A 14,959-nucleotide genomic window follows, 5' to 3' on the forward strand; every position below is an offset into this window, starting at 1 on the left:
AGATAGGCACTAGAAAAGTGCCAAGAAAGCTGAAGTCCTTTTCTGAAAGTCCTTTGTAAGGGAGTAGTTGGCCGTGGCCATACAGGCAGTGGTCTATGGAGTATGCAGACCCTGAGGAAGAAAGTCTCACTGCGAGAGCCTCAGTGGCTCAGCCTCCAGTCGGATAGGTAGGGTCACTCCACCTTCTGCTTTCTGCCATCCAATGAAACCATAACCTGGCAGGCATAGCCCCTCTCCCCCTCTCACACATCCAGTTAATCACGGCCCTGTTTCCCTAAAGGAAGACACAGTTGCGTAGTTTTTGACATAAAGTTCAGACAGCCCTCCTGGAGTTGGCATATGAGAACAAACCTTACCCAGGCCTAAGGGTGGGGGACACCTCACAATTCCAGTTGGGTTCAGCCCCAGGTCAGACTCCATGTAACTTTGCTCTTGATTTTAGACAGTGGCTTTGGACACAGCTGTCTGGTGAAGGAAAACCTGATTGACTTCTTCATCCCCTTCCTGCCACTGGAGTACCGCCACGTGAGGCTGTGTGCACGTGATGCTTTCCTGAGCCAGGAGCTCCTGTATACGGAAGAGGCACTAGATGAAATCGCCAAGATGATGGTGTACGTCCCCAAGGAGGAACAACTCTTCTCTTCTCAGGGATGCAAATCTATTTCCCAGAGAATTAACTATTTCCTGCCTTGAGGCTAGATGGAAACTTCCCAAAGCTGCCTTCCTTCCACTAATAGGATCCTGGGGCCTGTCAGCACACTGTCCAGGACGTAACGGGTTGGAGGGGCAGGCTAGCATCCAGCAGCCACGAGCACAAGTGGTGTGTAAAAGGGAGGCCTTAAATCAGAGACAGAGCCAATTCTTAAAATCACTTGGTGCCTTACAGAGCCACATTCCAAAATGTGGGCCAGCTGGTTGGAGAAAGTCCTGTGGGAGATAAATCCCAAGGATTTACTAGCATATCAGCTCCTGCCTGCAGATGCCTGGACATGGGTGTTGGGCCTGAGGCTGCAGTATCCTCAGTGACAGGGAAGGGAAAAGGGAACTTCTGCTTCCCAGTGGCAGGAACTGGGTGGGTTAGCTTTCAAGTTGTTATTCCCAGAGGGAAGCTGATCAGCTTCTATCTGTGAGATCAGGAAAGAGCCTCAGGCTGAAGGAAAAAGTGCACAGAGGAAGATTTTTTCGCTTTTAAAATCAGGTCAGTGTAGGCTAAGCCTTGTTCTGCTCTGCAGATTTAAATCAATTAAAATTAAAGAATTTTTTAAAGTTAGGGACCTTGACATGATTGTATCATATGTAAAGATTAAAATTTTGTATTTTTCTAAAACCCTCGGCTTACTTACCTTCTTACCGAGCCCTAATAATCGTGCTCACTCAGCAAAATTCCACATGCCAGGTAATATTGATGGGGACTGGTGGAGACGGGGGACATATACTGGCACTCACAGAGCTGACAGGGTGATTGCCGGGTCTGCCAGTTTACTTCAGTTTGCTTTGAGACCACATCAGCTGAGCCAGGCTATTTCAACCTCTTACTGAAGAGGCATCCACAGCATATTGCCCTTATATATAAGAAAACAGCACTCCTGTGCTCCCAGCTTTAAAAAGAAAAACAGTCATCGTTGAGGATTGAATGGCCATGTGTAAATGTGTACATTGTGCCTCTATACACAGGAGGTGCTCATTATGTGTTTTTCCCCTTCCCTTGATTCTTCCCTTCTACCACACTTCTGGAATTACACACGGCTCTTTTATATGTGTCATCACCTCAAGTGGCCCTCTTATTTACAGTCCTCCCAACCCTCTCACCTTTAGCCGTGGTAAAATGGAAAACTTCTGCTTCTCTCCTGTTTAACACTTTATTACATTCATTTACTTGAATTCATTTACCTCTAGGTTAGGCAGTACCTAGCCTGAGCAACATTAGATACCCAATCAATACTCACACGAATTAAAGGAACTTAGTTTTACACCACCCATGGGACAGACGTAAACCTGCCCTAACTGCACAATAAAATGGGGGCCAGTTTTAGGTGCTGGCTCCCTGTCTCACTCTAGAGCATTTCAGGAATAGCATGCAGCCACCCAATCCTGTAACACACCCAGATCTAAACTCTGTAAATACACACTTTAAAAGGTATGTTCTATAGCTTTAGGTCTCGGAGCCACAGAGCAGCTGACATGCTTTTAGCACTGGCCAGCCATGTTTGATGTCATAAACAGTGGATCTGAATCTCTTACACCTCGGGATCCAAAACAAGCAGCAGACTGCAATGGTTCCAAACACTCCTCTCGAGCCAGACTCCTCTGCTCAGCGGCTCCGCCACTTACCGCTTGCTGGTGAGACCACGGGGAAAGCTACTGGCTTCAGTTTAACCTTGGTTTCCACTTCTGTAAAAGCATAACTGTACCCACCTCACAGGGCTGTGAGAATTAAATGAATTAATATTTATCAAGTACTCAGGACACAGAGCTTTAGGTGTTTTAAGAATAATAAAACCTAGCAAAACTGCTGTCAGTTTTGGCACCATACTCAAAGCCCAGGCTGGGCCTTTCCCTCCATTCTAATTCATGGAACCATGCGAGTTTTGTTTTAGGTAACATTTGCAAACATACCATGTGTCATACTGCGTGCTAAGCGCTCTATAGCCTAGTCATGTAATACTTAACACTTAGGGACCAATTTCATCACCATTTAATGACTGAGAAAATTGGGGCTCTGAGAGGTTAAATAACTTGGGTTAAGTCACAGACCTAGTCAATGAAGGAGTGGGATTCAACACAGGCAGTCCAACTCCAATTCCTATGCATTAATGACTTAATGTTTCTAAAATGATTTTCTTGGCAAATGCCATAGCCTCGGGTGTGGAAAGTGTGTGGAACAATGGGAGGTTGGAAAGTGGGTGGAAACAATGGGAGGTTCTCCTTGAATGACTCTGAAACAAGCCTTCCTAAACTAAACCAGAAATGCATGGGAGAAAAGGACTGAAAGTGGCGTGTTAAGGAGGTGTATAAACTGATGCTAACAGGGTCAGGGAGGACAATTTTTCCCTTTCCCCTTCTAGCATCTTTGGCTGGCCTAATAATTAAACTGACATAAGATTAACAGGAGAAAAAAGTTTAGTAAAATGAACACATGGGAGAGACCCAGGAAAACTAATTCCAAAATGGCAGAAACTATCACCGTAACTACTATTTTCAGCTAAAGACAAAAGCAGATACTGGGGCTGGGAGGTCAGTTATGGACGGTTACCAGGAAAAGCACAGTAAACAATTGTGAGGTTGTTATGCAAATTTAAGTCCTCACCTTCTCCACTGATGAGTTTCTGGAGATTTGGTCATCCTCCTCTTCTTGGCAGAGCAAGGGAGACAGACATCCGTAACAAATGGAGATTTCCCTCACAACTGTAAATCGCTCTTACAAAAGGGTAACTTAGTTACTCAGGTTTCGCCTGTGTCTGCAGTTTCTTAAAGATAACCAGCTTAAAATAACCCTTATGCGAAAGAGGCATATTTTGGGGTGGCAAATTCCGCTCCCCTACAACAGCCATTCTGATTGGACCATATGTGTGCATCGCTTGAGTATATCCTACTCATCCGGAATTAAAATGTTACTTCTAAAAGCAATGAGTCATTCTTTTTTTTTTTTTTAATTGAAGACCAAGTCAAACAAGACTAGAATGTTCCCTGTGAGGTTCTACACTTACTCCATTAATGCTGCTTTGGCTCAAAACATTTTTACAGCTTATTTGAAGCTGTCCTCAGAATGAACTTTGAGAGAATTAAGCCTCATTTTACAGTCACCTCATGTTGGATGGATGGACAGACCCACACACACATCACCCACCTTATGTATCAGCTGGGTTCCAGATGATGCCTTTGGCCATTTCCAAAACTGTAATCCATCAAAGGGTGAGTAGCCACCCCCATAGAGGACCATTCTAAAGAATATGCCAGAGGGATGCTTGCTAAAATCAGCTTCTTTACCTTACAGATATCTATTTTATGTAGAGAGAGAGAGAAATTATGCTTAGATTACCCATCAGTTAAAATTATAGGAGAAACACTCCAATCACAAGCCCACATTGCCAATAAAATATTGCAACCTTTATTTAAAATAAAACACAAGTTGGCAAGCCTTGTGAGACAACAGGCAGACAGCATTCCCCTTTCAAGGGCCTCATTATTTACATCAAGTTTAACACTGTTAGCAGTTCACAGTCAGACAACAGGGTGAAAGTATTAAATTAGAAAAACAAAACACCTGAAAATATATTACAATAACAATTAAGAACAAATACCTGACAACACTGGTAGTGTGACCCATGATTGATGTGTTTTCAATTAAATCCCATATTGTCTCACTGTGTCCCCTTAGCAATGCACACAGGGGTAGGCCCTCCAGACTTCCCCCTCTGTGCACCCACCACACATACACCTGCAGAGCGTGACCTTTGGTATAAATATTAAACAAGTTTTAAAGAATCTGAATCATGTTTTAAGGACAAACTTCCATCAACCACCTTGAAATGTTCAAACTTATTTTTGCCAAGCAAGCACAAAACGGAGGTTTCTCCACTGATAGTCATGACAGAATCAGACTGCAAAGAAGGAAAAGCGTGGGGTCTACCCAGGAGACGGGGTTCTGAGTACGCATTAACAGCTCAGTCGGCCTGTTCATGGCAAACACACTAACCAGGGCACAGCTTCCATTCACCACAGGGAAAGATCTGATTAACTCCTCTCTCGCTCCCCTCTTTCTTAGTGAGCATGACAACAGTGTATGTACGTAATGTGGAATCAATCGCATGTACCCTCTACACAGATCTGAGATATGAGGGTTTTCAAACATACGCCCTAAAGAACTGTAAGATGAGTACCTCATTGCTCCTTCTAGCTGCTGAATACTCATTTCTCTGAAGGACAATCAGCCTAATCAGGGTGATTTCTCAAGACCTCAGCAAATTTCCCTCATGATGAAGTCCCAAGAGTGGCCATAGTGAAAACTGGTTTGTCAAAATGGAGGAAGGCTGGTTATCTGGCCCTCATCTACCGGAAACATCTGCCTCTTGGCATTCTTGCCACTTACAACACATGGTACGGTACTTCAGAATTGTACAGAACAGAATATGGATTCTCCACCAATGACCCTAAAGCATTGCAGGATCCTGCAGTATCTTCCGAATCAAGAATAAATTTATTTGGCATTATCTGTGTTATTGTTGTGTTAGAATTGCTGAAGACTAATTGCCTTTATATGTGAAAAATTTATTAACCAGAAGTCCCATTCTGCAACTAAAGTTTATGGTGCTTAATTACATGATTTAAAACTCCTATCCTGAGGCTCAGAAGCAAATCTAAACAAACTCCAACCATATTTCCTTTCTTAAAGCCTGCTGGCATTTGACAGTCCAACTTCACCGTGTTTTAAAGAGTTAACTAGAATGATCCAAGACCTCAAGCCCTGTATGTATAGCTCAGCAGCTTGGAATGACATGCAGCATCCAGAAACTTGCTGCTTCGAGTACAACGATCAAGAAAGAATCTCAAAGAACAGACATAGTCGGTGTGTACGTGTGGGGGGCCTGGCCTTTCAGCTTACAAGGAGACATCCCTTCCCTTAGATGGTCTGCAGGTTTGAAGATCTGCTCACACGCCATTTGTGACCTCAGGCTGAGGTAACAGGGCCTTGCTACTGTGTTCAGGTCACAGAGCAATGGAGAGGGTAAAGGATATAATTTTTCTAGGAGAGGTAAACAATTTCAAATTCATAATTGTACATAGTGCACTTGGAGGGCGGGAAGGGTCCAGTTAGAGCGTCCTCCCCCCAGCTCACCAAGGGGATGGAGAAAAGTGCAGCAATCTACCAAATCAGCCCCCCGTGTGGAGAGAACATCTCACTGACGGGGGCTTTGAGCCACTGCTATCAAAAAGTTCATTTCCACCAGTTTTAGTTTGATAATTGTGCAACATCAACCTAGCTGACAATCTTTTCCTCTGCAAAAACACATGAAACCCACCTTTGAAGGCACAATCCTCTAGGAATGATCTCTACCACTCCAAGTCAGCCCAGAATCAAGATGACCTGCCCAGGCCTTCTCACCCGGAGAGAAACATTGGATCTTCTTACCCTGATTATCACAGGGTGGAATCTTCCCTAATTTCCTGTCCTTTGGATCTAGGATATTGAGTCAGAAGTGAAGGAAATATCATGCACACTTGTTATCTCAAGATACAATAGAACATATACACCTCAGGTGGGTGGCATGGAAACCAGCAGCCCCAGAGCAGAAACTCATCTTTTGGGACATTGCAGTAAACTTCGCAAAAGACAGGGTGGAGCTAAGACAGTCACTTGGGTAGATGCTCTGGAGCAGGGTGCAGCTCATTCCGCAGCCCTGAAATCTACCCCCCGCCCCTGCCAAGTAATACAGGAGGGCAGAGGATGGCAATGAAGTTCTGGCTGTAATAGAGCTGCAACAAAGCAGGTAACAGTAATTGTTACTCCAGGCACTGTTGGCCTGCCAAAAAAAGCTAGCCTTGTATTATATTTTTAAAAGTCTGATAGCTGGAAAACTGGAACTCTATCCTGACTGTTAAGAGTGAGACAAGTTTCAGAACCAGCCCAAGGCCTCTCCTCTCTGACCAGTGAGGCCTACAGCAATTTCCCTGTGTTTTCACGTGGCAACCTTACAGGCAACCTTAGGGCTGCCTTTCCCTATTTCTCCCCTGCTCCCACATATCCCAGACTGAAGCAGGAATTTACAAAAGAAGTGAGCTACTAGCTTGACAGAAGCTAAGACAGAGATATAGATATCTGAAGTCCACCAATACATACGAAGAAACTTATGTCCGGAGAAACTTACCTAAAGATGACTGGTCATAACAGATGCTTGGAGCATGGCCAGAGATGGCTCCCAAATCCAGGTAGAACAAGTTAATGTAAGCAAGATGATGAAACCCCAAAATCATCAAGAATAAAAATGTAGACAACCCTGTCAGCTCAATATGGACTCCTGTGGGAGCATAGCCTGATAGTAACAATGACATCGGTAGCAAAAATGGAAGGGAGTGGGAGAGGTCAGAATGCAGTAGAGCTACAACTCAGGTGTGGCCACCAATGCAATTTACTCTTTTTTAAATTATTTAATAGGTGAGTTATGTTCAGCTACTCCTCTTAGGGGGGGAAAAAAAAACAGGGATGATGAATATCAAGCTCATCTACATCTGGTAGGAAATCCCAGAAAAGTAATTCCCAAAGTGCACTGGTTCTACAGCCATCCCATCTCTGCCCCCCCGCCAAAAAAACCCCAACAAAACTATGCAGGACATAGGTTAAAAAAGACACTGTCAACATGAACAGGTAACGAGTCTGCTCCCACCATATTTGGGGGACTAAATGGCTGAGCATGTGCTGGATAAACGTTCAAGGATGAGAGGGCCTCACTCTTCTTGAGTCAAGGTCCCTAGAAGAGCTTCTTTGTTCTAGAGTGAATACATGTTACTATTTTTTAAAGATCATAATTAAACCAGAAAGTTGGTCCCTAGTTTTCTGAAGTTATTCAGCAGAGCTACAATTTTAGCAAAACACTTACTATACCTGCACATATTCATTTAGCAGTTTCATATTTATAAATGTGATAAATTACAAAGCTGATTGTTCATATATCTGCATTTTCAGGTCCCCCACAGGCAAAAGCTTGTAAGTCAATCAACATCTAATTAACTGTTTTAACTTCTCAATAGACATTAATAATACAACTTTATAGTTATATTACACTTGATACTTTTCTCAAAGTGCTTTCATATACATTACCTCAGTTATCAAAATGATATGGAACAATAAAGTTTGCTTTTTTTTTAAGAAAAAGGAATGTAGGACTAGGTTTTTTAAAACTTAAGTTGTTGTTTCTTTATTACAAAGTGCAGATTGCTGTGTCGCTGAGGTCTGTCCAAAAGAATGACCCCATATAATTTTTTAAATTACTGAGTTCTACTGAATGCCTGCTTTGCTAGTGTTGCCATTACTCAACATTCAAGTCCCTTAAGGTCAGGGAGTGCCAGGAACGTGTGCTTTAGAAAGTGTGCAGCACTGTGCAGACTGATTGTCTAAATGAGCCACTTTTTTTTGCAGCGTCTCACAAGGCAACAGGAATGGTGGAAAGACCCCACAATGAGAAAGTGAATAAGACCCAACTCTAGCCTTGGCTCTGCCACTAATTAACTGCTCTGAGAGTATGGGAAAGTAACTTAACCATCCTCTCTTCCAATTTCTTAAGCTGTAAAAAAAAAAAAAAAAAAAAGAGTTGGGGTATTGCTAGTGTTCACACAGTGTTGGGTGTCTGAAACACCTGGAGAGATTCTTGGAAAACACACTGGCTGAGACCCAACCCCACAGTGAATTCTTGATCTGGGGTGAAGCCAACGCATCAGGTTTTTTGTTTTTCTTTTTTTAAACCCCAGGAAATTTTGTTGCACATCCTTGGCTAAGACTCACTGGAATAAGCGTTAATAATAACAGTAGTAGTAGTTAACATTTATGAAGTACTCATTACATGCCAGGCACTCAAGCTAACTATCCTACACACATTATCTCATTTAATTCTTACAACAACCCTGAGGTAGTTACTATTATTATCCCTGTTTTCCAATGAGGAAACTAAGGCCCGGGAAGGTTAAGTGACTTGCCTTCTAGACTGGCTTTAGAGTCTGAACTCTTAATCACTATCTAAACTGTATCCTTGAAGCTCAAAATCTCCATGATTTTGTTAAATAAATATGGGTGGTGCCTTAGGAAAGTCAGCATTTTATTAACTGGGCACTATTTCACTAGCTAACTTGCAACTGAATTGTAAGAAAATTCTAACTTAAACCCCATAATTCAGCTGAGAAAGGGTCTCCACTATAAGAACCTCAATGTCATCTGGAGAAATACTGAATAAATTTCTCAGGGCCAATTTTTTTTTAAGGCTATATCTCTGAAAATCATGATGGAGGTCTGTAGGAAAATATACACATTTTAATTTTACACAAAGCCTTTTAAGAAAATACTTCACGTAAAGCACAATCAAGATGTATTCTAAACACTGCATTTTAAGGTAGTAAATCTAAACTGAAATCATATTATCTGTGCATGAAAAGACTGAAGCTGTGGTAACCCCAAAGGTATACAATATGTATAACCACTTTAGAAAGTTTTCAACACCTCGTAGAAAGGCTTTTGCTATCATCTGCTTTGTTTTCAAACTAGACAGAATTAAACTACATTTTTAGTTTCTAAAAGCAGTTTTCTCTGCTTTGAATTCAAACTTTTAAATTTACCTATTGTTATTTTAAATATCTGGTCCTTTTCAAGTAGCTAATGGAAAAAACCTAAGTTACACTTTTATAGTAAGTTGACAGTGCCTCTTTAACCTGAACCCTGAGCCCTCAACTCCTGAAGTTACACAGTTAAAGCATCACGTGGCTGGGTGTGCTACAACAGTCAATGCTACTCTTGACAGTGATGAGAAAAAAATCCATTCTATTCATGAACGTACTGAGCACCTACTGCGGACGAGGCAGAGCCAGGTGCGGCCCCTGAGAAAGGCCCAGCCCCCACCCTCAAAGACGGTTCTTCGATGAGAAAACCAGGGAGCTTAAATACACTCAGTAGTGTTCCTCCAAGGCTTATTTTCAGAGCTCTCAAGGAAAGATCCCTTGCTTTAAAAAAAAAAAAAGAAAAAAAAAATCCCCTGAACAACAATTAGAATCCCTCAAGTTGCATCCACAATGACAGGGATAAACTTAAAAAGCAGCATAACAATATTCCAAAGTTTTAGCTTTCCCTGCCCCACCCTTAAAAGGCTAATTGCTAAAACGATTTCAAGTTTATGGAAATATATGATGAAGGAGAGTGGCAAAGAAGAAGGTAGAAGGACTGTTGGTTTTTAAATCCAAGTTAAAGGGAACTCTTCCAACCATTACAGGGAGATTAGCCAGACACTAGTTGCCTGTGCTCCACTTGTAGGTAACAGACAGACAGGGATCACCCAACCCCTGAAAGGAATGTCCCGTATTGTCTCCTCCCTTCTTATCCTTCTCTTGGCCTGGGACTCGTCTGGAACACCCACGGTAAGAACCAGTTCCTTTCTTTCTAATGAAAACTAAATTTCCTCCTTGGTCAAAGATGCCAAACTCTATCCAAAACGCTTTTTCCCCCTTAGTATTCTAGCCCAATTAGTATAATCTCAGCAGTTTTAAATTTCATTATCTGCTGCTGAGCAAAGAAGAGAATGAAAAACTTATATTCATATATAACAATACTGCACCGAAGAGCTTTCCAGAGAGGCTCTCAAAGGGATAACTATACACTTATTTGCAAAACACCCTTGAGAACATGTATCATTACCTCCATTTAATAGATTAAGAGACGGGGCTATGGCCTGACAGTGGATCGATGACAGAGCCAGGAAGAAAACTCACTGTTCATCAATGTTGAATTCCTATCTTCCTAAGTTAATATTCCTTTGGGAGGAAAAAATAATGTATTTTTTTTTATTATTGCGTTCTCCTTGGAGGCAGGAATGGAGGGGGCATAAAGTTCTAAAAAGAGAATGAAGTGGTCACTGGAATTAGACCTGATATCAAGAGTATTAATAATATCTAACCAATTAGACTTGGTTCTAAATTAAGAAGCGATCCTAATTAACTTCCATAACAATAACTGAATAGGGAAGGAAAAGGAACCATTAGGTTTCTGGGATCTAATTGGTGTCCCCCGAAAATAACCTGCTCCTTCAACTATGCATTCTTAAAATAGAGGTGAAATGATAAAATAAATATCAAAGAATATTCCCAATATGATCTTTACAAACAAGCACAACCATTGGCAGGGGGAATATGTGAGAGGAGAAAAGCATGTGAGAATAATTTAGGGTGATTCATTTGAAACCGTACAGAGTGAGAGAATGCGTCTCCCTATTCTCTACCTAGACTGGGTCTAAGGTGATAAGGGAGGGAGGGGAAACAGCCATTAGGACCAAGCCAGCTTCTCCTCTCAGTCACAGACCTCTGGGCTGACCACTGGGTTTCAAGAAGACACCCTTTCCCTGGCATTTTAGTTGATAAAGAAACATATAGCTGCTCAAGTCCTTTGCCAGTATGTCAGTATGCAGGGGCACTGTAACAGAAAAGGATTCCCCTGTGAGACCTGTACATGACCATTGTTTTCAATAATGTTCAGTGTTGGTTAATGCCCTGAATGCTGCCAGGAATAAAGGAAGACAGCCTGCCCAGCAAGGGGCAGAAAAGAATCACCAAAGAGACTCCTATGCCTATGGTTTACAAGATAGGCACCAACAAGCAGAAAGCCGATCCTGATCCATTTGGAAACAATATACTAGCCTGGGAGAAGTGGCTTCTGCTAAGTAATGTAAGATTTTGGGAGGAGGTTTCAATCTCCCTAAATATACTTCCTAGCATTCTTTACCTCCTGTACCAATTAATACACCAATAGAAAACAGGACAGGAGCATACTGACGGAGCCACATTTCCCAGTTTTGCATCTAGCCATCTGATCTGCAGTTCTTACTGCAGCAGTGACCTATGGAAGCGAGGCTAACAGCAGCTCCCAACAGCCTTGAACAAAACTTCTCTTGGCACATTCCCAGCTTTCTTCTGTCCCACCCAATCAGTTAGATGAGTTGGAGCATAATCACCATTAGTACCTACTAGGGCCCCAAGTCAATTCCCTTCCGTGTGGTGCAGAATGAGTGTCACAGCCAACGCACTGTCTGGGCACGATCCCTGCGGCCCTGCTGGAGCAGCCCTAACCAGCTCACATCACTCCAGGTAAGAACTGGCTGGATTTGGTTCTTCATGGCACGACATATGCATGTTCCCTGATGTCCCAGTGCAGCTTCCAATCCGGTCCACAACTGCCCTGCCCCCATCTATTTTCCCTCTCCTATAGGTTTTGCTTTTTGTTATTTTTGAGATGAACCTGTAAACGTGAGAACTCAGAGATCTGAGGTACTTCACAGAAACACACTCAAGTATCAGTCTTCCACTTTTTGAAACGAGAACACAGGAAAACAAGTCCCTTTTCCTCTCCCCTCAGAAATGTGTGCATCTTCCCACCCGGCTAACGGTGGCTACCTCTGCACCACATCACTGATTTCCTGTACACATGACAGTAAGTTGTTAAGGACAGGGTTTGCCCCGGGCACACCAGCAGCTGCAGAAGACACCTGCAGCTCCTGCAGGCTGAGTTCCAGTTTGCTCACAGCCTCGCGGAAGGCAAATTTGTTGCGAGTTTGGGGGATGCAGTCCACATAGCCTGAGCAGTAGTCGAGCAACTGGTGTCCAGTGTCCACCAGCTGGCTGTTGGGCACAGGTTCCGTGATTGCACTGGACAGTAGGTCAGCACATTCCAGCAGGGCCTCCTTACTGATTTTGTCAGCTGAGATTTTCTCAGCCACCTGTCTGGTTTTTCTCAGAGCCACTTTAGTACCTGCTGTGCCATTGGCCATTTTCACTGGCGAGATGGAAGATGTGGGCAGAGGCACTTGAGGTGGAGGCATTACAGGCCTCCCAGCTTTCCCACTGATGGGCACTGCCCCTGGAGCCGCCTTCTTCCCTCCCTCCTGTGTTTCTGACGTGGGCTCTTCTGTGGAGTCTGAGCACACGGCCGGATGCTGCAGTAGTCTCACCCCTGGCGGCGGGGGTGGGGCACACTTTGGTTTTACCCGGCGGGGTCGGTCCTTGTCTCCGGAGGAAGTGACCTGATGCTCAGATAAGAGCTTGAACTTATTCCCCTGAGAGTCTGTGCCAATGAGCTGCACGTCAGCTGGAGTGTGCTTCAGAGTGGGTGAGATAAGGACTGGCACTTTGTGGTTGTGAGTGGTTGGGAGGACCGCCGCAGCCTTGGCTGGGGCAGCCCAGCCTGTCTGCTCGCCATCCTCTGGGACTCCAGCCATGCCAAGTCGTGCCCCACCATTCCTCTCTCTGCTCTTGGGGGCAGCTGCCACTCCAGCCACCCCCAGCCCTGGAGAGTCCTTCTCTGTAATGGCTGGATCCCCAGAGGGGGTTCTGAGAGGAAGAGCGGTGGCTCCTCTGGGCAAAAGTTTGGCTTTTGGTCTCTCCCTGGTTGGAGCGGCACCTTCCTCTGATTTTTTGGGAAGCATGTCATTGGCCCTATCCACATTCTCTTCTGGCTGAGAAGAGGTGGACACCGTCCTTTCCAGCTGGAGTTTGGACCTCTGGCAGTTCCTGGGAAGGGTCATTGCCATCCTATCCTGCTCTGGAAGCCCTGAGGACATGGAAGATGTAGAGTTTGACCTTGGAAAAGGCTTGGAAGTGTCATCACTGGCTGTGGGTTTACCTGCTCGTAAGCCCAGTGTCTTTTTGATTAAACGTGGTGTGAAGAAGCCTGTGATGCCAGACCACCCACCCCCAGCAGCGCCACTGCCCCCACCCCCGCCACTGTCGTCATTACAGAGGTTCCTCTGTGCAAAGCTACCCCCACAGCACTTGGGTGGCACCAGATTCGCCTCTTGCTGGGCAGGAGTAAAAGAGAACCCATCAGCATGCTGTAGAGAAGCAACAGATGAGAAGTTACCCGTGAGTTCATATTTCTTGTGGGGCTGATTCTCCATTTCTCGGAAGGAGCTGCTGCGTTTGGGGGGTGTGGGAGCATTTCTCTTTTTCATGAAGGAACTGAAGAAGCCTCCCTTCCTATCTCTGGTGAAGCATGTCTCTTTAGCGTCTTCCAAGAGGCTGCTGGGGGACTTGTCTCTTTGCTTTCGAGGCAGTGCTGGGGACCCACTGGGGGCCTGTGCACTTCTAATGAACCCTGATAAAAAACGGCCAATCAGTAATGTGAAAAATAAGAAGTGACTCATTTGAGTTACTAAGGCTGAACCGTAAGAATGCTGTCGGCATCTATTAAATGTCAAGTGTTAGCAGGACTCAGAGGAAACTAATAAATACATTATCATTTCACACTATTGTTCCAAATGCAATATGGGATATAAATGGAAAGAAATAATCCGCTGGTTTTTACCTCGGCATTCAACGTTTCTCTAGAAACTACAGCACAACCTGGCTTCATCTATCAGACTCAATGAAGAAATTTTTGCCGGAACTGTAAAGACAGTAACTATTTGGGAATCAGGAGTTTAGGAAATGGAGTGGGAGGCAGAGTTGTATGCTGGACGGACAGATCAGGACTACTAACTAACACTGGCAATGCAGAGCTGAGGACTAGAGTGGTAAAGAAAACAGATGCCAGCCACACTTTGCTCAGGGAAGATGGGCAGGAAAGTGGAAATAAAAGCATCATACCCCAAGGCTCTTTAAAAAAGGCAGTTTGGGGGCTTCCCTGGTGGCGCAGTGGTTGAGAGTCCGCCTGCCGATGCAGGGGACATGTGTTCGTGCCCCCGTCCGGGAAGATCCCACATGCCGCGAAGCGGCTGGGCCCGTGAGCCATGGCCGCTGAGCCTATGCATCCGGAGCCTGTGCTCCGCAACGGGAGAGGCCACAACACTGAGAGGCCCGCATACCGCAAAAAAAAATTTTTTTTTTTTTTTAAATTTAAAAAAAGGCAGTTTGACTCTACCTGCCTAGGGACTCATTCATACCTGGTGCTGAACTGGAAGCAGAATTTTCTGTGGCATCTTGTGGCCCTTCAATATTCTCCTTGTTCTCTCCCTGTTTCTTCAGCGTCCGGGTCTTAGAAGGAAGTATAGGTAATCGGGGCAGATATGGAACAACAGATGAGGAGGAGGCAGCTCTCCCAAGCTCCTCGGCTACCTCTGTGAGGATGGCAAGGGGAATGATAAAAAGAACAATTTCATGACCAAAAAATGGGAGTTTCTCTTTTCAGAAAGGCATACAACTGAGAAGAACTGAAGAATGGAGTATAAAATATGTAAGTGGAATCACACACTATGTACTCTTTGTGTCTGGCTTCTTTTGC

At 44.1% G+C, this 14,959-nt stretch overlaps 2 protein-coding genes across 8 annotated transcripts in view; one reads left to right on the forward strand and one right to left on the reverse strand.

Annotated features, from left to right (window-relative positions):
- TOR3A (torsin family 3 member A) overlaps positions 1-1,327 on the forward strand; it is a 40,837-nt gene extending 39,510 nt beyond the window's left edge. For both annotated transcript variants that reach the window (XM_081216147.1, XM_081216148.1), the window contains one exon: positions 443-1,327. In XM_081216147.1, coding sequence (XP_081072273.1) covers positions 443-693 — 251 coding nt within the window. In that variant the 3' untranslated portion in view covers positions 694-1,327. The remainder of the gene's footprint in view (positions 1-442) is intronic.
- Positions 1,328-4,085: 2,758 nt separating this feature from the next.
- The window catches only part of ABL2 (ABL proto-oncogene 2, non-receptor tyrosine kinase), a 120,788-nt gene continuing 109,914 nt past the window's right edge, over positions 4,086-14,959 (reverse strand). For 3 of the 6 annotated variants that reach the window (XM_081216083.1, XM_081216082.1, XM_081216085.1), the window contains 3 exons: positions 14,622-14,795; positions 13,601-13,834; positions 4,086-13,291 (listed from right to left, as the gene is read on the reverse strand). In XM_081216083.1, coding sequence (XP_081072209.1) covers positions 12,135-13,291; positions 13,601-13,834; positions 14,622-14,795 — 1,565 coding nt within the window. In that variant the 3' untranslated portion in view covers positions 4,086-12,134. Of the gene's footprint in view, positions 13,835-14,621; positions 14,796-14,959 lie in introns of all 6 variants that reach the window. The other 3 variants (XM_081216081.1, XM_081216080.1, XM_081216084.1) reach the window with 1 other exon arrangement.

The sequence above is a fragment of the Mesoplodon bidens genome (assembly GCF_964165515.1).
Source record: "Mesoplodon bidens genome assembly, chromosome: 2".
Taxonomy (NCBI): domain Eukaryota; kingdom Metazoa; phylum Chordata; class Mammalia; order Artiodactyla; family Ziphiidae; genus Mesoplodon; species Mesoplodon bidens.